This window comes from Scaptodrosophila lebanonensis, unplaced genomic scaffold (assembly GCF_003285725.1).
Source record: "Scaptodrosophila lebanonensis strain 11010-0011.00,11010-0021.00 unplaced genomic scaffold, SlebRS2 tig00000001-arrow-pilon, whole genome shotgun sequence".
Classification (NCBI taxonomy): Eukaryota; Metazoa; Arthropoda; class Insecta; order Diptera; family Drosophilidae; genus Scaptodrosophila; species Scaptodrosophila lebanonensis.
The window spans coordinates 21,313,803-21,339,070 of record NW_022060529.1 but is presented as its reverse complement, the minus strand read 5'-3'; the positions used below and the strand labels follow the sequence as shown (position 1 = coordinate 21,339,070).

The window sequence follows — 25,268 nt, the reverse complement described above, 5'->3', positions numbered from 1 at the left end:
GCTTAATAAAATTTTAAGAGCTGTGTCGATTCAATCAGAATAGTTCATTGAACATTTTGAACTTCTGAACTAACTTAGTTCTTTTTTTAATTGTTCATTGTTGTTTAAATGGTATAAATAAATTAATTTAAATTTGTATTTTGCAACTGTGAGCTTTTAATGACTTAAAATATTGTTATATTCATTTGTTAGTAGTGCAAAGTCATTTAATGAACAATAAAATGGGAAGCTAAGAGACCTTTTAAATTTGGTTTACGAGTCAGTTCCTGCAAATAAGGTCGTTGTCCAACACAGAAATAATGTTTGCCGCTGTACAGCATTGCAATGGGGACAAAACAGCTGAACATCATCTGTTCCAGCTGTCAGCTGAATTTCTTTCGTATGACGCCTTGGAATCCACAATGTGGATTTTTGGCGCCAACTATAAAAACAACAATCGCGTTGGGTTCGAGGTTTGCATTTGCTCACATGAGAAAAATATTTAACAAATGACATATAATCGTCGATCTGATGAAATAAATTACATATTCATAATATTATACATATATGTACATATGTACTAAATGGAACTAGAATTTCGCTAGACATATGTACATATGTATGTATATGGATAATTATGTACTTAGGAGGCAGTTAGAAATCACGCTCGGTTCGGGACTGCATGTTAAAACTACTCTTTTCAGAAGAAATACGAGTGTGGAAAAACCTTTGGCGATTTTGGGTCAATAAAATAAAATTTTCAGTAACTTTTGTATTAGTGGCCTTATTACATGATCTTAAAGATATACTGATTTAATTGGATCTCTCTCTGAATATTTCACATTTTAAAATCAATTAATTTATACAATTTAGTTATTCGATGGCTCCACGCCGTCCACTATTTGCAATCGGCCGATTTTGCCTCCGCGAGTTGACTTTCATAACTTCAACATTAAAAAATGTACAAAAATATAAAATACAAAAATAGGTATTTATTAAATAAACGACTTTCAGATTTTGTTTACACACATCTGTGCTTGTATCAAAATAAACTTTTGCAGTTTTGTTTTGTTATTTTCAATTTTCGGATGAGATTGCCACATTTCATGATTGTTTTTTTTTTAATCTCCTTTGTAGATGTGGAACACTTTTTCCTGTTTGTTTTTATAGCTTGTTTCGTAAGACCACTGAGCACTTAGGAGCGATGCGCCGAAATGCATAAACAGAGAACTGCATTGTGGCTTATTTCCCAAGTTTTCACCACACTTTTCTTATTGTCTGTCAGTCACACTCTACGCTTCCACATACATTCGTTCTCTCGCGTGAAAGCTATTACAAAAAGCTTCTCGAAATACAAGATCCCTAAAGCTTGGCCAGGCCTCTTGAATGGCACAGAATTTTCACCAAAATAATTTCAGTTGCGAGCGGACCTCTGCACGGAGTGGAACAAAATTAAAAACTAAAAGAGATCAGTCCGCGGAAAACGTTCAATTTTTAGAAATATATATATATACATTTATATATATATATATAAGCTAATTTTCTCACACCTATATATGTTCTTCCCAATATATATGTGCACACATAATATATCTGTGTATCAAAAAAATTGTTATACATAAAATAAATAGCGAAAGAAAAAGAATTTAATAGTAGTGTATTCATTTTGAATTTTGATGCATATTAAATATTTGTAAAACCGATATTCAATTTAATTAAAAAACGACGTTTAACGAAAATATAATTTAAAAAGTAAAATCTAATCACTCTCGCGCGCATGTTTGAGTTTAATGTTTAAACAACAAATTCGCAACGGCAAGGTCAAAGTATCTGCTTAGAACGTACTGTGCCAATTGAAAGGATTCGAAAGATGACTTTCACGCGTATGAAAACCCTAACATTGCTCGTGTGTACGTTGCTGGCACTCAGTTTTCCCGGATATGTGAACTGCGCTAATAACAAGAAAGGATCACAGGCGCCATCGGCGCCACTAGAACCAGAGGCCGTCATCGAGGAGGTCAATGCCAAGCAGTTGGAAAAACTCTTGGCCGACAAGGATTATGTTGCCGTTTTCTGGTGTAAGTATCTGCTCGCACAGTAAAAGAAATCTGGCTTCTTCACGCACAGCAACAACAGCAACAGCAGCATCGACTTAATTTTGGACGCACGGCCGTGCTACTCGAAATAGTAACAGAAGCGATATTATATAAATTTGCGCTAGTGAAAATTCTAAAAATTCACATACATGTGAAAATATGTGAAAAATTCGTTGTACGAAATGTCCGAGATTTTCACTCGCTTTATTTTTTGTTAGTCTCTGTTCTTTTTCCTACTTATTTTTATTTTTCTTGTGCGCTATCTTTGCGTTCTGGTTCTGTTTATGAGTAGAATTCGTTTCGGTTCTGCTGTGAGATATAGACGATGTCTTTTTGGCTGCTGTTGTATCGGGTTTTTTTTTGCATTATATCTACATAAACACATAGTATATATCTACATACATATTTACATACATGTGTGTGGCAGACGTACTTTTTAGTTTTATATTTGCCGCAATTTTAGTTGTTTTGGTCGAAATGGATAAAACAATCATTGAACAGACAATTCCTAAAATATTCATCACATATTTCCAAAATTTAAATTATTATTATGAATTCACATATTTCCTGTATATACACTTAACTATTTAAAAATATATACATCCTCAAATATATACTCTATATTTCACATCAAAATCTTTGATCGTTTAATGCCCAAATTGTTTCAAAAGCATGGCAAATAAATTGATCAATTTTCCTCAAAAAAAAACTAAAGTCTGCATAATTAAACATTTCGGAAAGTAAACGGTCTAATAATAGATCTGCTCATTTTGAAATACGGAGCTTTTTGAATCGCTCATGCGATTGAGAATATACAGCTGCACTCGATCTGGAGTTGCCTCCGATAATTATTTATTTATCTTACTCAAGTTCAGACTAAAACTCATAAATTCGTTTCTCAATAACGTTAAACGTCGAAAGATCAGCGCCAAACTGCCCCGAGCAGATTCCAAAAATAATTGTTGACAATGAAAATATTTTGTATATGAAGTATCACTGAAAGCCCAATGACTTATGCAAGCAAATTAAGGAAAGCAAAAAGAAATTACCTCGGAAAATGTGTAAATACTCGTACATATTTTCGTTAATGAAAATGTGCATTAAATTAGCAATTGGAGCATTTGAAGAATGCAACAGATAGTTAATGTTATTGCCACATGTTGCGAGAATATGGGAAACAGATTGCTAATTGTAGTCATTATTTAAATTCACGCGCTAATTTAAATAACTTTCTCACACTATAGATATGTACATATATAGTAACATATATATTGAGATTATATATTTGCTTTGATTGCATATGTTCCCCTGTATTTAGCAGCTATAAAAATCCATACATAAAATCTAATCAAAAGAGTATTAGCCGCCATGATATCTGCCTCTTACTTGTTTATCATCAAACGAGAAATCCAGTGAAAACCTATTAATGCTTGTTTGAAATCTTTTATTTGAGATTTGGCAATTTATACCTGAGTAAAAACAAAGCAATTGTTTATACACAACTATTTAACATACACATATTTACATACGAGAATATAACGTTGCCTATATATATTTCGATTACATTCAAACATTCAAGCCACTCAAGCAGACAGCAGACAACACCAGCACATTGGCAAGTCTTTTGTGGTACGATCCGTTTTCCTAATAGCTGCTGCATAAATTTTTATGAATTAATTTAGACAAATTTCTGTTGGCAGTTGTGTGCACATTAATAGCTACAGTATACTAGATGTTTGGGTTCTGTCATTTCATTCACTAGTCTGGGCTGGGCCGGGTTGGGCTGGCACCCATAATGCCATTAGTGGTTCTATATTTTTGCTTGATTTTGGACCTTGGCAGGGGGCTGTGATGATGCATTTGCCATTATGAATAATCGCTTCGGCTTTTGGCGTCATACGCGACAGTTGCTAGCCGTCAATTTATGTTGGTATCTTCATAGTCTATATCGGAATAGTACACACACATACACGCACCATCGTATACATACTTACATGAACACAAGTTGATTTAATTTGTATTCATTGTTTAATTGGTTGCAGATGCGCGCAGCTGTGTGACCTGTGATAAAGTTTTAGCGGAACTCGAAAAAATCGACGATGACACCGATTCCTTTGGTGTGGACTTCGTTAAAATCAACGACAAACGACTAGCAAAACAATATGGCATCAAGAATTTCCCTGCGCTTACATACTTCAGGTAATAAAGAAAATCGCAACCAACTCTTTAGTCCTAAACTCAACGCTACAATTCTGACCTCAAATCCTGCCTGCACAGAGAAAAGGAACCGATTATCTATGATGGCGATCTTATGGATGAGGAGGGTGTGCTCGATTTCCTAACTTCGCTCGAGGCTATGGATTTGCCAGATCGGATCGAGGAAGTCAATGCAAAGATATTGCACAAGATTATCGAAGACACCGATTTCGTTGCTGTTCTTTTCTGTAAGTACTAATTATTCAATATTTTTTGACTCTACTACTATTGCTCTATCACTCTATAAAACATATGATGATTACAATGAACTACTTAGTAGAAACAATTTTGATGATATTTATTTTAAAGCAGTTGCAGTTTTTAGCGTAATCGTGCGAAACGTAAAAACAATTTAGCTCTCTTGTGACTAAACCTTCTACTAGGTATAAACTATTAAGTTTTCTCTATAATACTATAATTCTGTACAATATTTTATTTACTCATATCTATAACTGTAATCTATTGTGACTAACATAAGCGTTGCAACATAAACAAAATGACGGCATCCTAACTTAAAACATAACGATGGTACTTTTCTCATTAAATGAACAAAATTTCTGCAGCTAATTTACTTAAGAAAATGTACATTTACATATATATAGTACATATACATATATGTATGCATTGTATCTATTTAAAAAACTACAGGTCCAGATCATGAAACATGCCCGCCCAGGGTTATGGGTAAGTTTGTGCATATGATAAGGGGTTTATGTCTTGCGTGCCCATACATTAAACTTCAATTTCTTCTATTTCCTACAAATAAATTTCCCAAATTAATTAAAGCTAGAAAACCTCAAACCACATATGCACAACACACATAAATAAGCCTAAAAATCCTAAAAGCCTGTTTTCTTGTAACGTACATCTTGCCGAGAGACCTTTGTAAATATAACTTTATAAGTATGTACATATGTGTCCTGATAATAACCAATGACTTATATTAATATAAAATAACGAAAAGTCGTTTATTTAACATGACTGTATTTGTGTCTAAAATAACCATTGCGAATGAATCTATGAATGTAGCGTGGGATATTTCAACAAAATATTCAATTACAATTGAATATTTCAATTTTAAATAGATTTTGACAAATTGTTGTTTCACGGCGGATTGTTACGAATCATTTTTTGAAATGCTTTACAGGGTATAAAGTCAGAAAGTCAAATAATTAGCACAAGCGTTGATCAAATCTTAAATACACGTCATATTTCTTTAAACGAAAGAAAGCTGATAGTTTTCGTCTTCATTTTTTTTCTTCTTCTGAGAACTATGGCTTTCAGTTGTAAATAAATTTTAAAATCAAAATTGGGCATAGCCTTAATATACTATAGCATACTTTAATATATCTTAAGTAAAATGTGGTTCTTTGTAGCTTTTTAAGGCAAATATTTTAATATGAAAATCAATACTGGTTCCAAACATAGAAATCATTTAAATGCCCCGTCATGCTTATCATAAGTATATAATATATTATATACCGAGGATAAACATTAATTCTGCAATAGTCTATATATTTATTTAATTTGAAATGCACTGATTTCATTAAAATATGACACAGTAGCTCACAATTTGGCGATTATAAAGCTACACGAATGAATAGAATTTTATTGATTAAAGTGATGGCTGTTTTGCCAGTTACAGTTGTCATCTCAAAAACATTTTACACGGACCTCTTTCACTCAAGTTCACACGCGTCGTTGTACTATAGAAAGGCCAAATACGAGTATATATGTGTACAAGTATGTACGAATATAAATAAATAAATAAATATATACTATATACTTACTATATATTTATATATACAAGATATATGTATATAAGTATATGAATTTATTTTTCAACAATATATGCTACAGCATTCAATATAAAAGTAATTTTAACTAGCAAATAAATTGGTACATTTCACATTGGCAATCGCTACACACACGACGACGAAGAAGACGACGACAAATATTACGTATACGTATAATAATAACATTAAAACAACAAACATTACAAATGAATGTCTGGGCTCTGCGCCAGATCATGTGTGTACTGTATGTATGTATGTATATGTATCACATTTTGTGTGTGCCCTGAGCACAAGCCGGTGCACCAAAAAAACTATTAAAAAAAAGGCAAATCAGATTTAACAAGTAGAAACGCTATAGTCTGGCGTGTGCGACTAGGGAGAGATCCCCTATCTTCAAATAGCTCATGATTAATTAATTAATAGCGCCCATGAGGGCCCATGCTTAGGTACTAAGTTCCCTTTGTTACTCATTCTCAAAACCATAGAGTCAATCTTGACCATACAGATTTTAATTAAAACTCTCTATGCTGAATATCGTTAGAATGTCTTAAAAATATAATGGGAATACACAGATTTTGAAAGATGAATTGAAGAAAAATTGATTTGTAATATACCACAGTAAGATTTTTCAATAAGATATTATATATATTTTATAATTGATCAGGATTGGAATGAGTACTAAGGATGAATACCTAGATGAACAAGATGTAAAATAAAAGAAGTTTTTAATTAAAAAAAAAAAAAATCCAATTTTTTTTTGGAAGCGGTATTTTTATATAAAGTAAAAGTTTTTCAGCTCTTTTTTTAATATATTTGTTAGACTTTTATTGTATTTAATTTCTTACAACTTAGCTTTAATAACAGAACTGAAAAGTGTCTTACCTTTTCGTGCAATAGTATTTGTTATAGAACAAATACAGCAACTTTTTTTTTTTTTTGTTATTATAAGTGTTCAAATGGAAATGAGTTCCATTTTAAGGAAACGGGAATATGCAATCATAGTTTACCTGTTTGCTGTAGAATAAATATTTTACTTATAAATAACATAATATAAATACTTATAGTTGGGTATGGCAAGCTCTTTTCATACAGGGTATACAATTATATTTCTGACTCAATGTGTTGGCTATTTGCATAAAATCAGATAATCTTGTAATATTCGAAACAGAAATAAGTTAAAACATTGTTTTAATTACATCTGTAGAAACATACATGAATATGTACTTTATTTAAAAGCAGCACAATATGTTCTTTTGAGTTTATTGTTTGGCTGTTAAGAAAAAGAAAATAGAATTTTTTATATAAAACATGATTCGGAAATATGTATGTATGTATGTTTATAAGTAGCATAAATTACTATTCATATGAGCATTTATCTGGGGGTTATTCACGGAAATTCGCTTTTGCTCAAAGTAGAAAAACAGCGGTAGCAGCAACAGAAACAACAACAGAAAAAGCAATAACAATAGCAAAATGTATAAATTTCATTTATTTAGTTTTTATTTTTTCAACACAGCCACCTACAATTTTTGTACTAAAAATAGAAACTCAAGCAGTTGGTGAGGCCAACAAAATGATTTTGCGCTGATGCCGCTGCTTTCTTGCGGTTTTCTTTTTATTTTTCACTCAATATTTGAAACAACTAACTGCATACATACACACATATGTACTTATATACATGCGATATATATATATATATATATATATATATATATATTTATCACGCACTGACAGAGCACAGTGGCAGAGGTCTCTAGATGAACAAGATGTAGATGCGCGGAATACGAAAAAGATTTCGGCCGCTTCTGTAGCGCCCATTGTTCTATAGTAGTCGAAAATGCTAAGCGCATCGACAAGTGCACATTAATTTGGTTTCTATATGTCTGTCTAGGGTTCTTCTGAGCGTCTCTGCAATGCTTTCAGTTGCTTACAACTGCAGACAGACAGCACTTTTAATTGCTTTTGCATACAGCAATACATCAAGTTGTGCAGGCACAGACACTCGCACTCGTCAAAATGGGTAGAAGAAATACAATTTACATAATATACCTAAATACATATGCATAGCTGTGTGCATATTTTTAGTTAAATGCAATATAAGCGCCTACATTTGCAGTTCCTTTAATGCATTTTGCATATGAGTATGAAAATATATAACAAACTGTCAATCAGTAAAATTTTGTGGACGCCAAACAACATGTCTACACCCATACAAAATGCGAATAGAAAAATGTACTATATTTTCCACGCGACAACTGCAGTAATTCCTGCGTTAATATTTACATAAGCATGTATGTATGTATGTGTGGGTGTATGTATGTGTGGGTGTATGTATGTCTGTGCCATGGCCTTGCCACCTTGGTGACGCCCACTCAAGCACCCGTGGCAGCAGCGCACAGTTCCATTAAAAATATTGGCATATTCTTATGCCAGATTTTTCAGCGACAAATGTGTTCTTGAGACACATTCTACATATACTCGTATAATAATAATAGATAGACATAAAACTAATTTTTGTATGCCGACTCTCCATTGCCTTGTGCAAGGCAAATGAAAAACTTTTAATTTAAATTGAATTAAGTTATATGTATATATTTTTTGGAGTGTTTTAATTCCAAATACAAGGTTGATATTATCAAATGTGGCTTTCTTAATTAGTAGCTATTGTGCATTGTTTTCAATGAGTTAAACAGCTTATTCGTTGCTTGACGAACCTGTTATTCAAATATTTAGTAAGGCTATCTTTGTACATATTACGTATACGCCGTGAACTCGAGTGCAAGCAAGCGTCCGAAAAAGAAAAGTAGAAAATGGTAGAACATATGGCAAAGAGCGAGCTTTCTCGAGCAGCTAGCAGAGTATATAATATATGTAGGAAAAAAAAAACAAATTAGAAGACATTTTGACAAACTGGCATCAATGAGCATTTTTGTTTTCTGCTTTCCTCCTCTTGTGCACTTTGCATTTCCGCTTGAAAGATAAACAGACCGTGCAAAGGCATAGCAACAACAGGTGGTAGATAGAAACAGATGTTGTTACACACACACAAGCATGAAGAACGAACCTATTTTATTCTTCTCCCCAAAGCAACCAATCTGGTTTGGCTTATGTACTTGTATGTTTTTAGCAATTCCCCCTTTACTCCTTCCTCTTATATCGCATGTTGGCTAGGTGTACATACATTTCGAAAAAATAATGATAAAGCGCACAACGTCCAAAATGTCCAAACAACTAAACTAAACCAGCTAGCATTGTCATGTATTTATATAAGTAAATGCCAACTAAAACTAGACCCTTGGTATCCTTCTATCTGAATCGTATGCATTTATTGTGAAGCACTGTGTTTGCGACTTTGTCTAATATTTGCCCTATTCCACAAAATCCGCAATTCATCAGATAAGCAGCAATGCCGAAAATGTGCCAAGGCCTTGCAAGAATTGGAGAATATTGATGATGAGGCTGATCAACTGGGTATTGGATTTGTCAAAATTCACGACGAAGCTCTAGCCGATGAATACAATTTGGGCAGCTTGCCGGCATTGGTCTACTATCGCCATCAGACACCGATCATTTACGAAGGTACAAACTACAGCCCGTAGACGTAGTCGTTGAAACTCACATTCATACATATTGTTAATTTCAATATCCACCCTCAAAAAAAAAAAAAAAAAAACAATAAAATAAAATTTAAAATCCACACACACACACCCAATGCACGAAAAAATCCGAAAATGTTTGGCTCATGTCGTTAATACTTCAACTGTGTCTGTGTGCCGCAGGTGAACTTCAACGGGAGGAGGATGTCTTGGAATGGTTGGTGCAGAATAAATCAACTGGTGATGAGGACGATGTGATCGAAGATGTCACCACCAAGACGTTATCAACGCTAATCAGCAATATTGATAATTTGGTTGTGCTGTTCTGTATGTAATTGATGCTGTATAGAAGCATTTAAGTAAAGTATTGGTCGTCTACAGATGATCATGGCAATGATGATTCGATGACCGTGTTGGAGGAGCTAGAACAAATTGACGACGACTGTGACAAGCATGGCATACAATTTGTTAAAATTGATGATGCCAAGGCGGCTGCAGAATACGGAATTGAATCGGTACAAGCTCCATCAAGCTCGCATCTTTAATCATATAATCTCATGCCAATCTAATTCTGGTCTACGTAGATTCCGGCAATTGTTTACTTTGAAAAAGAAATTCCAAATGTTTACGACGGCGATCTCATGGATGAGGAACAAATCTTACGATGGTTATTGGCACAATTGGAACGAGATGAGATCGAGGATGTTACGGATGAAATGCTCGACACTATGATTAAAGAAGGACGAGTGTTGGCGGTGTTGTTCTGTAAATATCATATGACTAAATGGATGGACTCATATTAGCTAATGGTGTCATTTTCTAGATGACAACAATGATAAAAAATCCCAAAAAGTACTCGAAGAACTTGAGAACATTGACGATGAATGCGATGCTCTGGGCATTACGTTCGTAAAAATCGATAATCCCGAGGAAGCCGTTGAATATGGCATCAATAAAGTTCCTAAGCTAATATACTTTGAAAAAGGCATTCCAACTATATACGAAGGAAATCTGGAGGATGAGGAGAAACTTTTAAAATGGCTCGAAGAGCAAACGAGTTCCGATCAAATCGAAGACATTACCGACGAAATGTTGGACTTGATAATTGAAAAAATGCCACATGTTGCTGTGTTGTTCTGTAAGTGATTTCAGGGCCGCTGATTCAGTTCAAGAATATAATTGCAGACAAGTGCAAATAATATTATTTCGAAGTCTGTAGATAATGTACAGTGTGTATATGTTGTAAATCTGAGATGTGTCTGGATATCTGCACTATATTTAACAAAATATGTGAAGCCTGCCAGCTGCTGCTGTCAATGTACTTACAAATGTCTATATTATAAAATAGCTAAATACTCGTATATGCCATAAAAAAGCGCTTCAACTAATCAACCAATTGAATACGTAGGTGACTAGGTAGCTATCTGAAGGCGTAGATTGGTAGACATATTAGTAATTAGTTATGCTTAGGTTTCGAAAACTTTCAAAAATTCAAAGATGATCCGATAATAATGGTTGGCTTAAAAATAACATATTCGATCAATTTTCGCAGACGATAAAGACCAGAAAAAATCACAGAAAATCCTCGCAGAATTGGAAAACATAGACGATGAGTGCGATCAGAATGATATTGCTTTTGTTAAAATCGATGATGATAAGGAAGCTAAAGAATGGGGTATCGATGAGATACCATCGATTGTACTCTTTGAACGTGGCATTCCACACATCTACGAGGGTGATCTGATGAAAGAAGACGAATTACTTGGCTGGTTGGTGCACCAGAAGCGTTATTCTGAAATTCCTGAAGTTACTGATGAAATGAAGGACAAATTGGTCGAGAACACTGAGCATTTAGCAGTTATTTTCTGTGAGTATGCCACTGTTTTCCTTTATACTATATATAGTTTTTAAAACTTTCAAAGCAATATTTTTTAGACGACAAGGAAGACAAGCAGGATATGCGCATTCTGAATGAACTGGAAAATATTGATGATGAATTAGAAAAGGAAGGCATTGTGATTGTTCGCATTGATAATGCCGCTGAGGCCAAGGAATACGGTCTCGACCATTTGCCTGCGCTCATTTACTTTGAAAACAAAATACCTGCCTTGTATGAGGGGGATCTCATGAACGAGGACGAGGTGTTGGAGTGGCTGCTAGTTCAAAAGAAAACTGCTACCATTGAAGAGGTTACAGATGAGATTTTGGTAAATCTGATAAATGAACATGAGTATGTCGTTGTGTTCTTTACGGGTCCCTGCGAGCCAGGCGAGAAATGCGATAACACCTTAAGCGCCCTGGAAAGCATCGATGATGAGTTGGACGAGGCTGGCATTATTTTTGTTACTACTGAGGATACCGGCATTGCAAAGAAATACGGTGTCAAATCTTATCCGCGTTTGGTATTCTTCAGAAACCGTGACCCTCTTCATTTCACTGGTGATTTGGAAGATGAAGACGAAGTGTTGTCCTGGATAACCGATGAGGAAACACTTGAGATTCCCGGAAAAATTGAAGAGGTTAATGTTAAAATGCTGGATAAGATTTTGGCAGAAAACGATCATGTAGTTGTGTTCTTCTGTAAGTTTCAGCATATAAAAAAATACAAATCTTCTAAATTAATGATGTTTTTTTGCAGATACTGAAGGCGATAAGAAAGCCCAAAAAATTCTGAATGAGTTGGAGAACATTGACGATGAATGCGAGGAAAAAGACATCGACTTTGTAAAGACATCCGACCAGGATATTGATAAGGAATACGACTTGCCTGGATTGCCTGCGCTTGCATTTTATAGACATAAGTTTAGAACAATTTACACTGGTGGGTATTACATTTTAAATCAAAGAAAAATTCAATATTAATATGTTCTATTTGCTTAGGTGATCTGATGAAGGAGGAAGCTATTTTGGAATGGGTTATCGACTTACATGAGTCTACGGCTGATGTTATTGAATCTGTCGATCGCAAGACCTTGCAAGTGCTGATCAATGATGTGGAACATTTAGCTGTTTTCTTTTGTACGTGAGCTAATTATTTAAATAAAACATAATTTATGTTTAGAAACTTTTGTTTTCAGACGATGACGAGTGTGAAACATGTCCTGGCATATTGGAGGAATTGGAAAATATCGATGACGATACCGATAAGCATGGCATCCAGTTTGTCAAATCCAACGATGTGAAGTTGGCCCACGAGATCGGCATTTTCGCTTTCCCCGCCTTGGTTTACTACGAGACTGGCGTTCCAATCATGTATGATGGTAAGCCAGCCAATCACGCAAAGCAGAATACTGCTCATTTATACAAATTTCATTATTCCTTTTAAGGTAATCTCAAAAACGAAAATCGAGTGCTGCAGTGGTTAATCAATCAAAAGAGTAAGCGTGCATTTTTAAAATATATTCTCTGCTTTCTAACTCACGCTCATAAGCTAAACTTCCAATATAAAATCAATTGAGCCACCAGATTCAAGCCAAGAGGATTTTATACCAAATTCGATTAAAATCAAAGAAAATCAAGTCAGACAATCGAAGTCATCTCCCTGTTTTTTGATTGATATGAAGTGCAAAACGTAATAAATATTTTCAATACAGGCAGCGATGATGATGAAAGTGATGAGAAAATCGTCAAAATCAGCTATCCTAAAGAAAGCAATGAGGAAAAGAAAGTGAAATTAAAACAGTTTCAACAAGCAATTCGAAATAAAAGACTACGAGTTACTATAGACAATGACGACGACGACGACGACAAAAATGACGATGACGAAAACAACGATGACAATGACGACAACGAAGATGAAGATGATGATGAGGACGAAAATGAAGATGACGAAGAGGAGAATGAAGACGATGAAGAGGACAATGAAGATGACGATGAAGAGGACAATGAAGACGACGACGAAAATGAAGATGACAATGAAAACGATGTTGATGATGACGAAAACGGCGATGATGAAGAAGAAGATGAAGACGCCAATGATGAAGACGACGACGATGACGGTAACGGTGATGACGAGGACGACAATGGTGATGATGAGAACGAAAACGACGGAGATGAAGACGACGGAGATGAAGGCGATGGGGACGAAGATAACGAGGACGATGACGAGGACGAGGATGATAACGAAGATGACGAGGACAACGAGGACGAGGATGATAACGAAGATGACGAGGACGAAAACGATGATGACGAAGACAAAAAGGGAAACGACGATAACGATGATGACGAGGACGAAGACGATGACGAAAACGACGAAGACGATAACGAAAACGAAGAAGACGAGGACGATGATGATGAGGACAAAAAACGAAATGACAAAACCAATGATGATGAGGACGAAAATGAAGAAGATGAGGATGAAAATGATAACGACGATGACGAGAATGGTGACGAAAAAAATAACAATAGGGATGACGATGACGACGATGAGAATGAAGATGAGGATGATGACGACGAAGACGAAAATGACGATGATATCAAATTAACAAAATACAAAAAGAAACAAACTAAAGGGCGAACGATACATCGGCTATCTGAACTATGTTCAGGTCATCTAATAGACAAAATAGGTAAAACGTTGTTGTGAGTTGCTTGCCAAACTAACAGAAAATTTTCTATGTTATGAGCCCACCAGTATATTTCTATCAACTCCACCCAAAATCTCTCACTACACCCAAAACTACACATAAAATTTTCATTGTCTATCAACAGACATGGGTAAATGGAATTCGAAAAATAAGTTTCAAAAAGGTAAACAATACACCTACATACAGTATTTACACCTGTGTTGCTTTTGTATAGCTTCTGTGCTAATGCAAATCAACCAACTGAAACATTAAATTGGCTTTTTACACAACCTGATACCTCGTCAATGTATGCCACGTTCTCCCCAAAGTAGGCAATTCCGGTAAATCCCGCTAAAATCCCGCTATAATTTTGGATGACCTTGCAAGTTGTCTCCGTTTTATCCTCATAAAATATGTAGCCCACTTGGGCTTTTATTAAAATAAGTATGTAATTTAAAAGTTATAGCTGACACAATGTTTGATACGATTTCCACAAGGATTTCATATTAAATGAAATCTTGTATTTAACTCTTCTACGAAATCAAAAAACTATAAGAACATTTGTTAATAACTATTTTGTTTCATTTATTATTATTTTGCTGTAATACTTAAGTAATAGTTTTGTTTGTTAATTTATATTAATATCAATATCAAACTTGCTCTGCTATAAATTTATTTCTAAACAAAAACAACCAAATTAAGTTTGTATAGCGCCAATATCCAACGCTATAAAGTTAAATATGAAAATTTAAAAGAAAATAAGCAAAAAATATTAAGCACGCTCTACTCAAATGTACAACAATGAAACATTGAACAAACGAATTAGGATTGAGACCTGTACAGTCAGCATCAAAAGCATTTTGTCAGTTATTAGTTTGAAAAAATTCTTTTAATTTTAATTATACAAAACTTATTTTAAACAATTGAAATTCTTTGCATTCATAAAGCACGCTTTTATATTCTAGTACTTTGCCAAACTTTAAAGTTAAAGAGTTTAAAATAAATTTATATATAAAAAGGAATATTGTACTAACTACTCTCTGTGGTAATTGCAAAAGTGTTGAAAAGCAAAGGGCAAAATAATGAGTTCTATTTTTGTTTCTCGCCTACTGTGATGCACTTTTGTTTACTTTTTGATTATCGTAATGGACTTTCTTGTTAGTAATCTCTTAAAATTGTAAACCAAAACAAAAACCAACGAAGAAAGAACTAAACAATCTGACAAAATGTTTTTGTTTGTTTGCTCACACAGATGACGAATGTTTCTATGTTGGATTGGGTCATGACGGCCATTCAGCTAAGCGCGGCAACAATTATGTGCCCAACGATTACAAACCATTCCAATGCTGTCCAACCAAATTGGAGAAGTCAACGAAAGTTCCTAAAATGACGGCGCAACGCATCACACATAGTGACGGTGATTCGGGAAAGCGTCAGGGCGGCAACTTCCAATTTGCCTCGACGACCAAAACGCAAAATGCCAAGCCTACCGCGAAGCCTGTGGTGAACAAGAAACAGGCGAAGCGTGTGCAGGATGCCAAGGACGATGATGATGATGATGACGACGATGACGATGATGACAATGCTCCATTGGTGAAGGTTTCCTATGCCAACAAACGTACTGGCAGCAATAAGCCACAATCGGCCAAGAAGCCCAAAGTACAGGATGATGACGATGATGAGTCTACTGAGGTCGAGAAGTCGAAAAAGTCGTCGAAGAAATCTGGAAAGCTTAATGTTAAAACCGGTATGTTGTGATTCCTCAAAATGAAGAACATACTCGTAAAAACATAAATCATAAATGTCTTTAGTTGTCCTTTGAATGCTAAAAGACACATACAAGCTAATTGTAAGACACAAATCATTTCGAAGATTAACGTACAAGTAGTAACTGTTTGATTATCATGTGCACCATTTTTTTTCTGTTATTCTTTCTACCTACATACACACATACATATGTATCTCAGTCATACTATATGTAATTATTGTTGAGCTCGTTGTTGTTTTTGTTGGCAAAAAGCATCAACACACACAAGATTTGTCGTAATTTTATTTGTTTATTTCTCTCTCTTTTCTCTTTTTGTGTCTTGCAGGCATTAATTTTTTCCAAAATCGACTAAAAAATATATATGACCTCATTTTTCAGGATATCTCTCTGTGGGAGTAAGGCAACAATTTAACTGAATTAAACTTAGCAATATTCAATTGAATGTATGAGTGAAAAATATGAAATAATTCAAGTAGCACGTATCAAGCACTGCTCTCATGTTAATATCAAACAACAACAACAACAACAACAAAAAGATCTAGTTAACTTAAAGAATTTGCAATGCAAGTGCAAGGCACGCAATATAAATCTAAACAAGAACTATGAGAGAAATGAAAACCTGCCGTGGCACGCTTAACATATATTTATATAGTCATTAAATTTTTATAACCTGCGCCCAAAAGACAACAATTAACTGATTAACACATATACTTGTACATTGTGCATAACGTTCAATCAAATATACACAACAACAACACAAACAAATGCATGACAGTCCTATATGTGGTTGGGTAAGAATGCTAAAATGCATGGAAGTTTTATGTTCATTACCCAACGATGTTTGAAGCGCAAAAATGCCCCACTTGAATATTAACTATCACTCATATATTTATCCGGAGTCCGGGAAATGCAAACGCAAATCAACAACAAAGCTCACATTGTTTTCTGAAATCACAATGCAAGAACAACCATTCAATATTTTGCCATCAAGACTGTCACTCTTTGTTCCACTCGTAATGCAGAGGACAGAAAATGAAATAAGAACAACCAACCCGAATGTTGGCGGCACACGTAACTCGAAACTACATATTTCGACTTAACTACCTAATTTTCTTCAAAATAAAACGCATCACTATTTTTCATTTCTGCAACTATATGTATGTAGTTGCCTGTAACTCAAATAAGTTGCATTTTGCCAAAGGGTTTTTTGCACAAAAACTTTGTTCAAACTAAATGCAATTATTGCAACAATACACTAGTTAACAATAATGAATATCAAACTACTCAATTTTCACTTGTATATTTGAAAATTCAATTATTAAAATTTGCTATTACCAAAGCTCGTAAATAACAGGTCATGAACTTTTTGATACTACAACTTTTTGTTATATATATTTTACATGTATGTAGTCTAATTTAAATGAACGAAATGAAAATATTTTTTGTAACAACTTTACAAGTAACCAAGCTGCCATTTGGTAACTGTTAACTATTTTAACTAAACATAAACAATGAGCGCAAGCTTAAATACTATTTTGTAACTGTAAAGAAAAAATTGTATTTATCAAATAATCGTGTTGTGGCAGCCAATACTTAAATAGGCAGACGCTGACAGCTCGTCGAAACTCGCATAAAAATCTTGTTGCGTCATACAAATCGTATACTTAATATTTACTTAATTCTATAAATTTTCACATGTTTTGTAAACAATGGCCTCGCAATGCTAGCCATATTCTTTGTTTTTTATTAGAGGACGTCTAGCGTGCTCTAAATCTAATTTTGTTATCGATATTTAAAAAATATCGAATTGTAATTATTCAAAGAATTTCTTGTAGCTAATTTTTGAAGCCTTTATCACTGTTTTAACTGAGAGTAGTACATCTAAATCATTTTTGTATGCATTATAATATATTGTTGAACAACAGCTGTAAAGTCAAATGTTAACTTTTTACTCTTACATACTTTATTTTGTAATAATAAACAAATTTCAAGCTGAAGTAAAATTGTAAGTCTTTGCTAAGCACGTTTTGAAATAAATACATACAGTTTAACAGCTTCATATAAAATGAGAAAATACAAATGATATGGGGGTTTTAATTATAAGCATTCACGCAATTACAAAACAAAAGTCAAATACATTTACTCGTATTTTGGTTGTTTTTGTTCGCTGAAGAAATATAAAAATTTACAGGCACATTATGAATAAGAATTTGTATATTTTGGAACAACTTTATTATTAGATAGAACAATAATCTGGTCATCAAAACATATTTAACACATTGAATCATTAGAGACCATATGTCGCCATTAATTAAAGCTACCTCCAGTGCCAAAAACTTGGCATGTTGCCCGATGCTATTGATATGTAGCCAAATAACATAAACAAAACAGCTTCTACAATATCTTTTTTTTTCATATCTAAGCTAACAAACAAATTTTTGAAGTTAAAATTTAATCAGGTTTGATCAGGTTCAGCACAACACTTACATAAACTAAAACTTATGATTGATTAACGAAACTGCAGCGCTCGGGTAAGTGTGACAAAGAGAATGGAAGAACCATAGCCATTTTCTATATTGAATTGTTAAAAAAATTAAATGAGTTCTTCCTATTTCCCAAATAGGCAACATTGCAAGTAATCAGGAGGTATTCCATTGGATACTCGAACAGAAGGCCGACCAAAGCATTGAGCTTATTAATCGTGAAAAACTATTCGAGTATATAGACACCAAAGACTTTTTAGCGGTTGTATTTTGTAAGTATAAGTGCGAAGATTGGTTTAAGGTACATTAAGCATAGATTAAGTTTATTCTTCAATAAAGCAGACTATTTAGTAGAACTAAGCGCGCCCACTAAAAACTGTAACTGCCCAACAAGCGAAAGGAATTATTTCGAAATTATAATTATTATTAAGAAAATGTTTTACAATTCGCAAATATATATAGTATGTCTACTAATTGGATTTATTTTCAGACAAAGAGGACGATCCCGACGCACCTCGAGTGCTGCGCCACATCGAACTGATTGATGACGAGGCTGCTGAATATGGAATTTATATTGTCAAAATGCATGACAAGCTTATGGCCAAGAAATATGGCTTTAGAAACCCACCAGGTCTTACCTATTTCCGCAAAGGAAAATATATCAACTACGATGGAGACATCGACGATGAGGAGGAAGTGCTCGATTGGCTCACAAGTCCCGCAAATATGGAGATGACGGATCACATCGAGCAGGTCAACCGAAAGATGTTTGAGAAAATACGCAAGAATTCCGACTATGTGGCAGTTATATTTTGTAAGACTTAGCTGCTCATGGGAAAATGGGAAAAATGAAAGTGAATCCAATTTTCAATCGCAGATAGCGAAGAGTGCAAGCAATGCCCACGTGTACTGGCAGAGGTCGAACATATTGACGATGAAGCGGATAAGGCTGGAATCGATTTTGTAAAGATCGATGATAAACAAATGGCCAAGGAGTATGGAGTATTTGCTCTGCCAGCAATTGTATTTTTCAAACCCACTTCCAAAGAGCCAGTCATTTACGCCGGTAAGCTGTGGACTCTTTGTTCTTTGAACTGCTAAATTAATGTTATAATAACTGAATAGGTGATCTTTATGAAGAAGAGCAAATCCTCACTTGGTTACTTACGCAAAAGGATCCAAGTGGTGATGTCATTGAAGATCTCGAAGGCGAAAGACTTGTTCAATTAATTGAAGAGTCTGGCTCTATAGCGGTGTACTTTTGTAAGTTCAAACAAGCCATTGATAAATTTAATTTGAGTCACAAATTACTTAAATTTATCAAGCTCAAGAAGTGTAAGCTTAGGTGCTGCAATCGGTTTGGTGACATAAGTTTATATAAAGTCGGATTCTTAACAAACATCACCAAAACCGAAAACAAAATCGTATGTGTAGCATACTTTTCAGCGAACTTCATGAAAATTCAATTTAATTCCCCATTTGTACTGTTTATGTGTTATGTGAGCATAATTCAATTAGTACTTTATATAATTTATGATCACGCTTTTGCGCAAAAAGGTTGCAGCAATTTTTCTAAATTAATAATTATATTTTTTAACAAATTCGTATAGGAAGTTGTAACAAACTAATTACTCGTATACTATATAAGCAATTTATCTGCGCTCAATGTATGTATCTAACATTCAAGACTTTCTGCGAATTTATTTTTCTATTTCTTAAAAAAAAAATCAAACCACACCAAACTATTTACGAACCACACAAAAATTAATTTAAAACGAATAAAACGTAGGGAACAAAACCAAGTGCGATATTTGCAATTCAAAAGCGGCTCGTAAGGCACGCCTTAAAAAGGAACGTGACCAACAGCAACAGGAAGGTGGTGGTGCCAGTGCTGCGGCCGCCTTTGGTGGTGATGCTGAGGCAGCCGAAGGTGGTGGCGAGGGTGCAGCAACAGCAACAACAACGGCGGAATCCTCAACGTCGTCAAACAAACACGACGATGGTAGCGAAAACTATGAAATTTATAATACCTTTGCATAGCAAAACCGAACGTGAAATGGAATGTGTCCAAGAATGTTAAACCACATAACCAACAGAACCCAATTCATGCAAAACACAACAACACCTTCAACATCACTTGTATGAGAATGTTTTACCCAAACACTTTAGTAACTAGCTGTAGCGCCAGATTGTCACCCGAAACTTACCACTGTCATTGTCTGCAATCTACATGCTTCATATATGTACTATATCTCACTCTATGTCCACCTGCAGCGATGGTATCCACTTTCTGTCTCTCTTTATATTCTCATATATTGCCAATTGTTTGCTTTCTGAATCTACTGTATGTACATTATTATCCAATCAGCCCCCACGCTGTGCTTAGTTTATGTGTAGTGCTTGCTTGTAGTGTGTTGCCTTCGATCCGCACTTGTTTGCACTCTTTGTTAAATGATTTGCATATTTCACAAATGCACCTGTCAAATGTCCAGATGCCGATGGCTGTGAACAGTGCACGAAAGTGCTGGAGGAGCTGGAGAATATAGACGATGACTGCGACAAACATGGCATTACCTTCGTGAAGACGCGTGACTTTTCTGTTGCCGATGGCTACGGCGTGCATGAGTATCCAGCCTTAGTCTACTTCGAGGGAGGTATACCCAATGTTTTTGAAGGTAAGCTTATTTTTTATAAATAATAGTATTATGCAAACTATTCTTAATTAAACATTTATGCCATAGGCGAACTCAGCGAGGAGGAGGAAGTACTGCAGTGGTTGATTACGCAAAAAACTGAAGACCGTATTGAGCTAATAACACGACAAATGCTCGAGACAATGGTCGAGGAAACACAATATCTAGCCGTTTATTTCTGTAAGTTATCTCACACAGACTATCAAATGCACTTTTCATAATATCATACAATTTGAATTACTACTTATATCCCTTCCTAAAAACAACATCTGCACCAATGCATCAATGCACCACTCCAACACCAAAACAACAAACTGCACCACAAACAAATATATATGTATTTAAACCAAACGAAAACCCAAATCAAATATCCTTCACACAATACGGCACTCAGTGCCTCCTGAGCGTAAGGGCAAGCAACCCGCCTTTTGTCGAAGTTTCTGCTCCCCCACTGCCCTTAATGACAACAACCTGAACACGACAAAACATTCATCCAGCATATTCGTACAAAACTATATTTCTCGCAAAAGAAAACGTATTCAAAAACAAGGTATTCCGTGTACAAATCGCCATTTTTTCATTTCCAATAAAAACAACAACAACAACTACAAAATAACGCGCATGTTTTGTGCTCTAACCAGTCAGCCCCCTCCTTAGTACATAAAGTGTTGTATACCTCTGAAACTCTTACTCTGAAACTCTTACTAAAACATGGCTTCAAATGTATTACGACCAAACTAAATCCCAAAATCCCAAAAGGGCGATTCAAATGAAATTTTGGCGATGCTGCGAACATATTCAAATTTAGTTTGGACGCGAATACCTTAATTTTTGTGCGTTTTCTTTAACATCTTCCTACTTACCTACTCGATTTACAAATACTAATCACAGCATTAAATAAAACTCAATACTTTTTGCCCAAACATTATAAATGTCTATCTTTATTATCTGTTTAATAATAATTTCGTTTCGCTAGACAAAATCAACTGTAATATCTGCGATCAGATATTGGAAGGGCTTGAACTGATTGATGATGAGTGCGATGTATTCGGAATACATATGGTTAAGATACAAGACCCACAACTGGCCAAACGCTATTCAATAAAGACATTCCCAGCTCTGGTTTACTTCCGGTAAGTCTCATCGAATTAAGCTACGATCACACATGCAAATAATTGGCACACAATTTATTATTTTTGGGCAGCGGAACAATTTCAGATTTTGATTTAAATAAATTTTTGTTTCCAATCTTTTAATATTGCAATTGTTATCTACAGCAATGGCAATCCTTTGCTATTCGAGGGTGATCTGCAAAACGAACAATCTGTGCTTGAATGGCTTATTGACGATGATAATCGTGAGCTGGCCGATGAAATTGAGGAAGTTAATGAACGTATGTTGGATCGTCTGATGGCCGAATCGACTCTCTTGGTTGTATTCTTTTGTAAGTGGCTGCGAATTAGGCATTAACAATCACATTTCGAATGATTTCTTATTATAACAAACAGACGATGATGATTGTGCCGAGTGTGAGGAAATACTTGAAGAACTTGAGGAAATAGATGGCGAGGCCGATATGTTTGGCATTGACTTTGTGAAGATAGCCAGCGTGGAGGCAGCCAAAAAGTACGAAATTGTGAATATACCTTCCTTGGTGTATTTCAGGTGCGTTACATAAACACATTCCTTTAAGTTAGTTTAGCCAAACTAATAGCATGTTTATTATCTGCAGAAAACAAGTGCCTGTTTTGTATGACGGCGACATGCATCAGCATGATAAGGTCATTACTTGGCTAACATCGCAGGATGTATTCGAAATTAAAAACGAAATCGAAGAAGTCAATCGCAAAATGCTTGACAAATTACTCGAAGAAAACGAATTTATATCAGTGTTCTTTTGTAAGTATATACTATATAGCGAAAATATTTCCGAGATTGAATATACATATTATTTGTAGATGAGCACAATCAACAGGACAGCATAGCCGCTTTGGAAAAGCTGGAAAATATTGATAGTGAAACGGATAATCTTGATATAACGTTTGTAAAAATGGCAGACTCACGCTATGCTAAGAAATGGGGCGTCACAAAACTGCCGGCCATGGTTTACTTCCGTCGCCGATTCCCTAGCATATATAGAGGTACATTATCTATCTTTTATTGTATTATATAATGTAGTTTTAAACAATACTTTTCACTTTTCCATTCAACAGGCGACCTATTGTCCGAAGACGAAGTGCTGGAATGGCTGCGCAAGAATCGTTTCCGCCAACCCGAATTGAATATATTCATGTATGCTCTGATAGCCTTGGCGGTAGCCTTCGTCGTCTACACCGCCTTTTTGCTGCAGTGCTTCAAGCCAGCGCCCCCGCCACCCGTGCAGCATCCCAAGCAGTCGTGATCATGTACGAGCTGGCTTGTAGGCTCATTTTTGCTGCTTGGAGATTTTAAAATATTGATTAGGAAAGAAAGCAACTTGAACAAGCGAAACTGAAAGTAGAGGTGTCTGCTTCTAAAGAGGGAGAAAGAGAGAAAGGAAGAGTGAGAGAACAAGTAAAATAATCATTACAAATCATAATCATCAAACACACACAAACACCTAGTCATCGCTTATCATCCAATCGTCTAAATTAGACGCCGATAAAAAAAAGTGACTACGACGATGTACTACTGCAGCATTGCTGCTAAATCCTAGAACCAAACATTTCTGATGTCAACAACAAGAAGAGAAGGAAAATAAACTTTGCAATACAATAAATAATAATAATGGCAATCCGTTAGTTCCAAAATAGTTCCATGAAATATACGTTTACTATTGACCCAGTCTAATTACTTTGTGAGCCTGCCTTACAATATTTTTATGGATCAATAAAATGTAATAATTTTTCAATAAAATACGAGTATGTAGGTACTTAATAAATAAATGAATTAATGAACACACACACAAACAGAAACACACTCAAGTCATAGTAATTACTTTAAAATTAAATTAAATTACCAATATATTATGTAATAAATGCAAGCAATAATTTTAACGGTAAACTATTATGGATAAAAAAATATAAAAATAAAATCTTCAATGATACATATATATGTATATATATTCTTTTAGTTCGATTCAGCAAACCCAAGGCAAATCTGCAAATTTAAATGTATTCGAAGTAGAGTTCATTTGTTGGTAACACAATTAGGGTTGTGATTTTGATTGATTTTTTTTTTTTAGTTTATTTTTCAGCTACTGCCGAAATGTATTATTTACATTTATATTTTATAACAAACATGAACATCTATTTACGAGAATATATGAGTATATATTCCAACTTATGGTCTTCCTAAATAAAATATAATTGATTTTTCTTTATTCTAAAATCAAATTTCGTATTTGTATCAACATTTGGACATTTAACAAACATTTCAACCACTATTAACGGGAATATATGAGTATATACTCCAACTTATGCTCTTATTAAAAAAAAGGTGAAGAGACTTCATTTATTAGACCTGCACTTCAAAACATTAAATTAGTTATCCACGCTTCAATCGGTTCTCAAATAAATCCGTTATTGCATTAAAAAAGTCAACATAACTAAATTATTTCATGATTTTCCACTTGGGAAGAGATTTTTAATACAGACTAGAGGTAAAAATATATTTATATATTAGAATACTCACTTATTTAAAAACCAATTTGCGTTTGCTATTACTTTGATATATGTATTATTTAATGTTAATGAATCGCTGATCCGCTTAGAAAGTAATTGTGTAAAACATTTTCTATTAATATTGATACTGTCAAATATTAATAGATAACTAATGTACTACAAGTATACTAGATAATATTATGAATACTGAACAAAAAAAAATTTCAATACAAACTTAAGCATGTCAAGAAAAATGCTTTCCATTTTTTCCGGAATATGTTTTTATCAATTTACATATACATATCTATACATGTATATTTATATACTATGCAAGTATATACTTGTACATATACTCGTATACTTGCTAATAATATGTGGTACCGAAGCTCGATTGT

The 25,268-nt window shown here is 34.5% G+C and overlaps 1 protein-coding gene across 13 annotated transcripts; it reads left to right on the top strand.

Moving 5' to 3' along the window:
- Positions 1-1,744: 1,744 nt before the first annotated feature.
- On the top strand, positions 1,745-24,190 carry LOC115619994. 13 transcript variants are annotated; one of them, XM_030513066.1, is made up of 27 exons: positions 1,850-2,057; positions 4,118-4,274; positions 4,353-4,519; positions 4,980-5,015; positions 9,524-9,706; positions 9,907-10,050; positions 10,105-10,238; positions 10,308-10,488; positions 10,547-10,861; positions 11,276-11,590; positions 11,659-12,303; positions 12,362-12,544; positions 12,604-12,741; positions 12,801-12,983; positions 18,680-18,811; positions 19,030-19,353; positions 19,417-19,605; positions 19,665-19,802; positions 20,329-20,541; positions 21,032-21,214; positions 21,281-21,412; positions 22,209-22,365; positions 22,510-22,676; positions 22,741-22,897; positions 22,965-23,131; positions 23,191-23,373; positions 23,446-24,190. In XM_030513066.1, the coding sequence occupies exons 1-27, from the start codon at positions 1,850-1,852 to the stop codon at positions 23,631-23,633; spliced, it is 5,319 nt and encodes a 1,772-aa protein (XP_030368926.1). In that variant the 3' UTR covers positions 23,634-24,190. The 13 variants fall into 13 exon arrangements, 12 of the variants coding, with proteins under 12 accessions (XP_030368937.1, XP_030368933.1, XP_030368935.1 ...); XM_030513067.1 differs by lacking the exon at positions 20,329-20,541 and having other exon boundaries at positions 23,446-23,633; XM_030513068.1 differs by lacking the exons at positions 4,980-5,015; positions 9,524-9,706; positions 9,907-10,050; ... (1 more) ...; positions 10,308-10,488; positions 10,547-10,861 and having other exon boundaries at positions 1,750-2,057.
- The last annotated feature ends 1,078 nt before the right edge of the window (positions 24,191-25,268 follow it).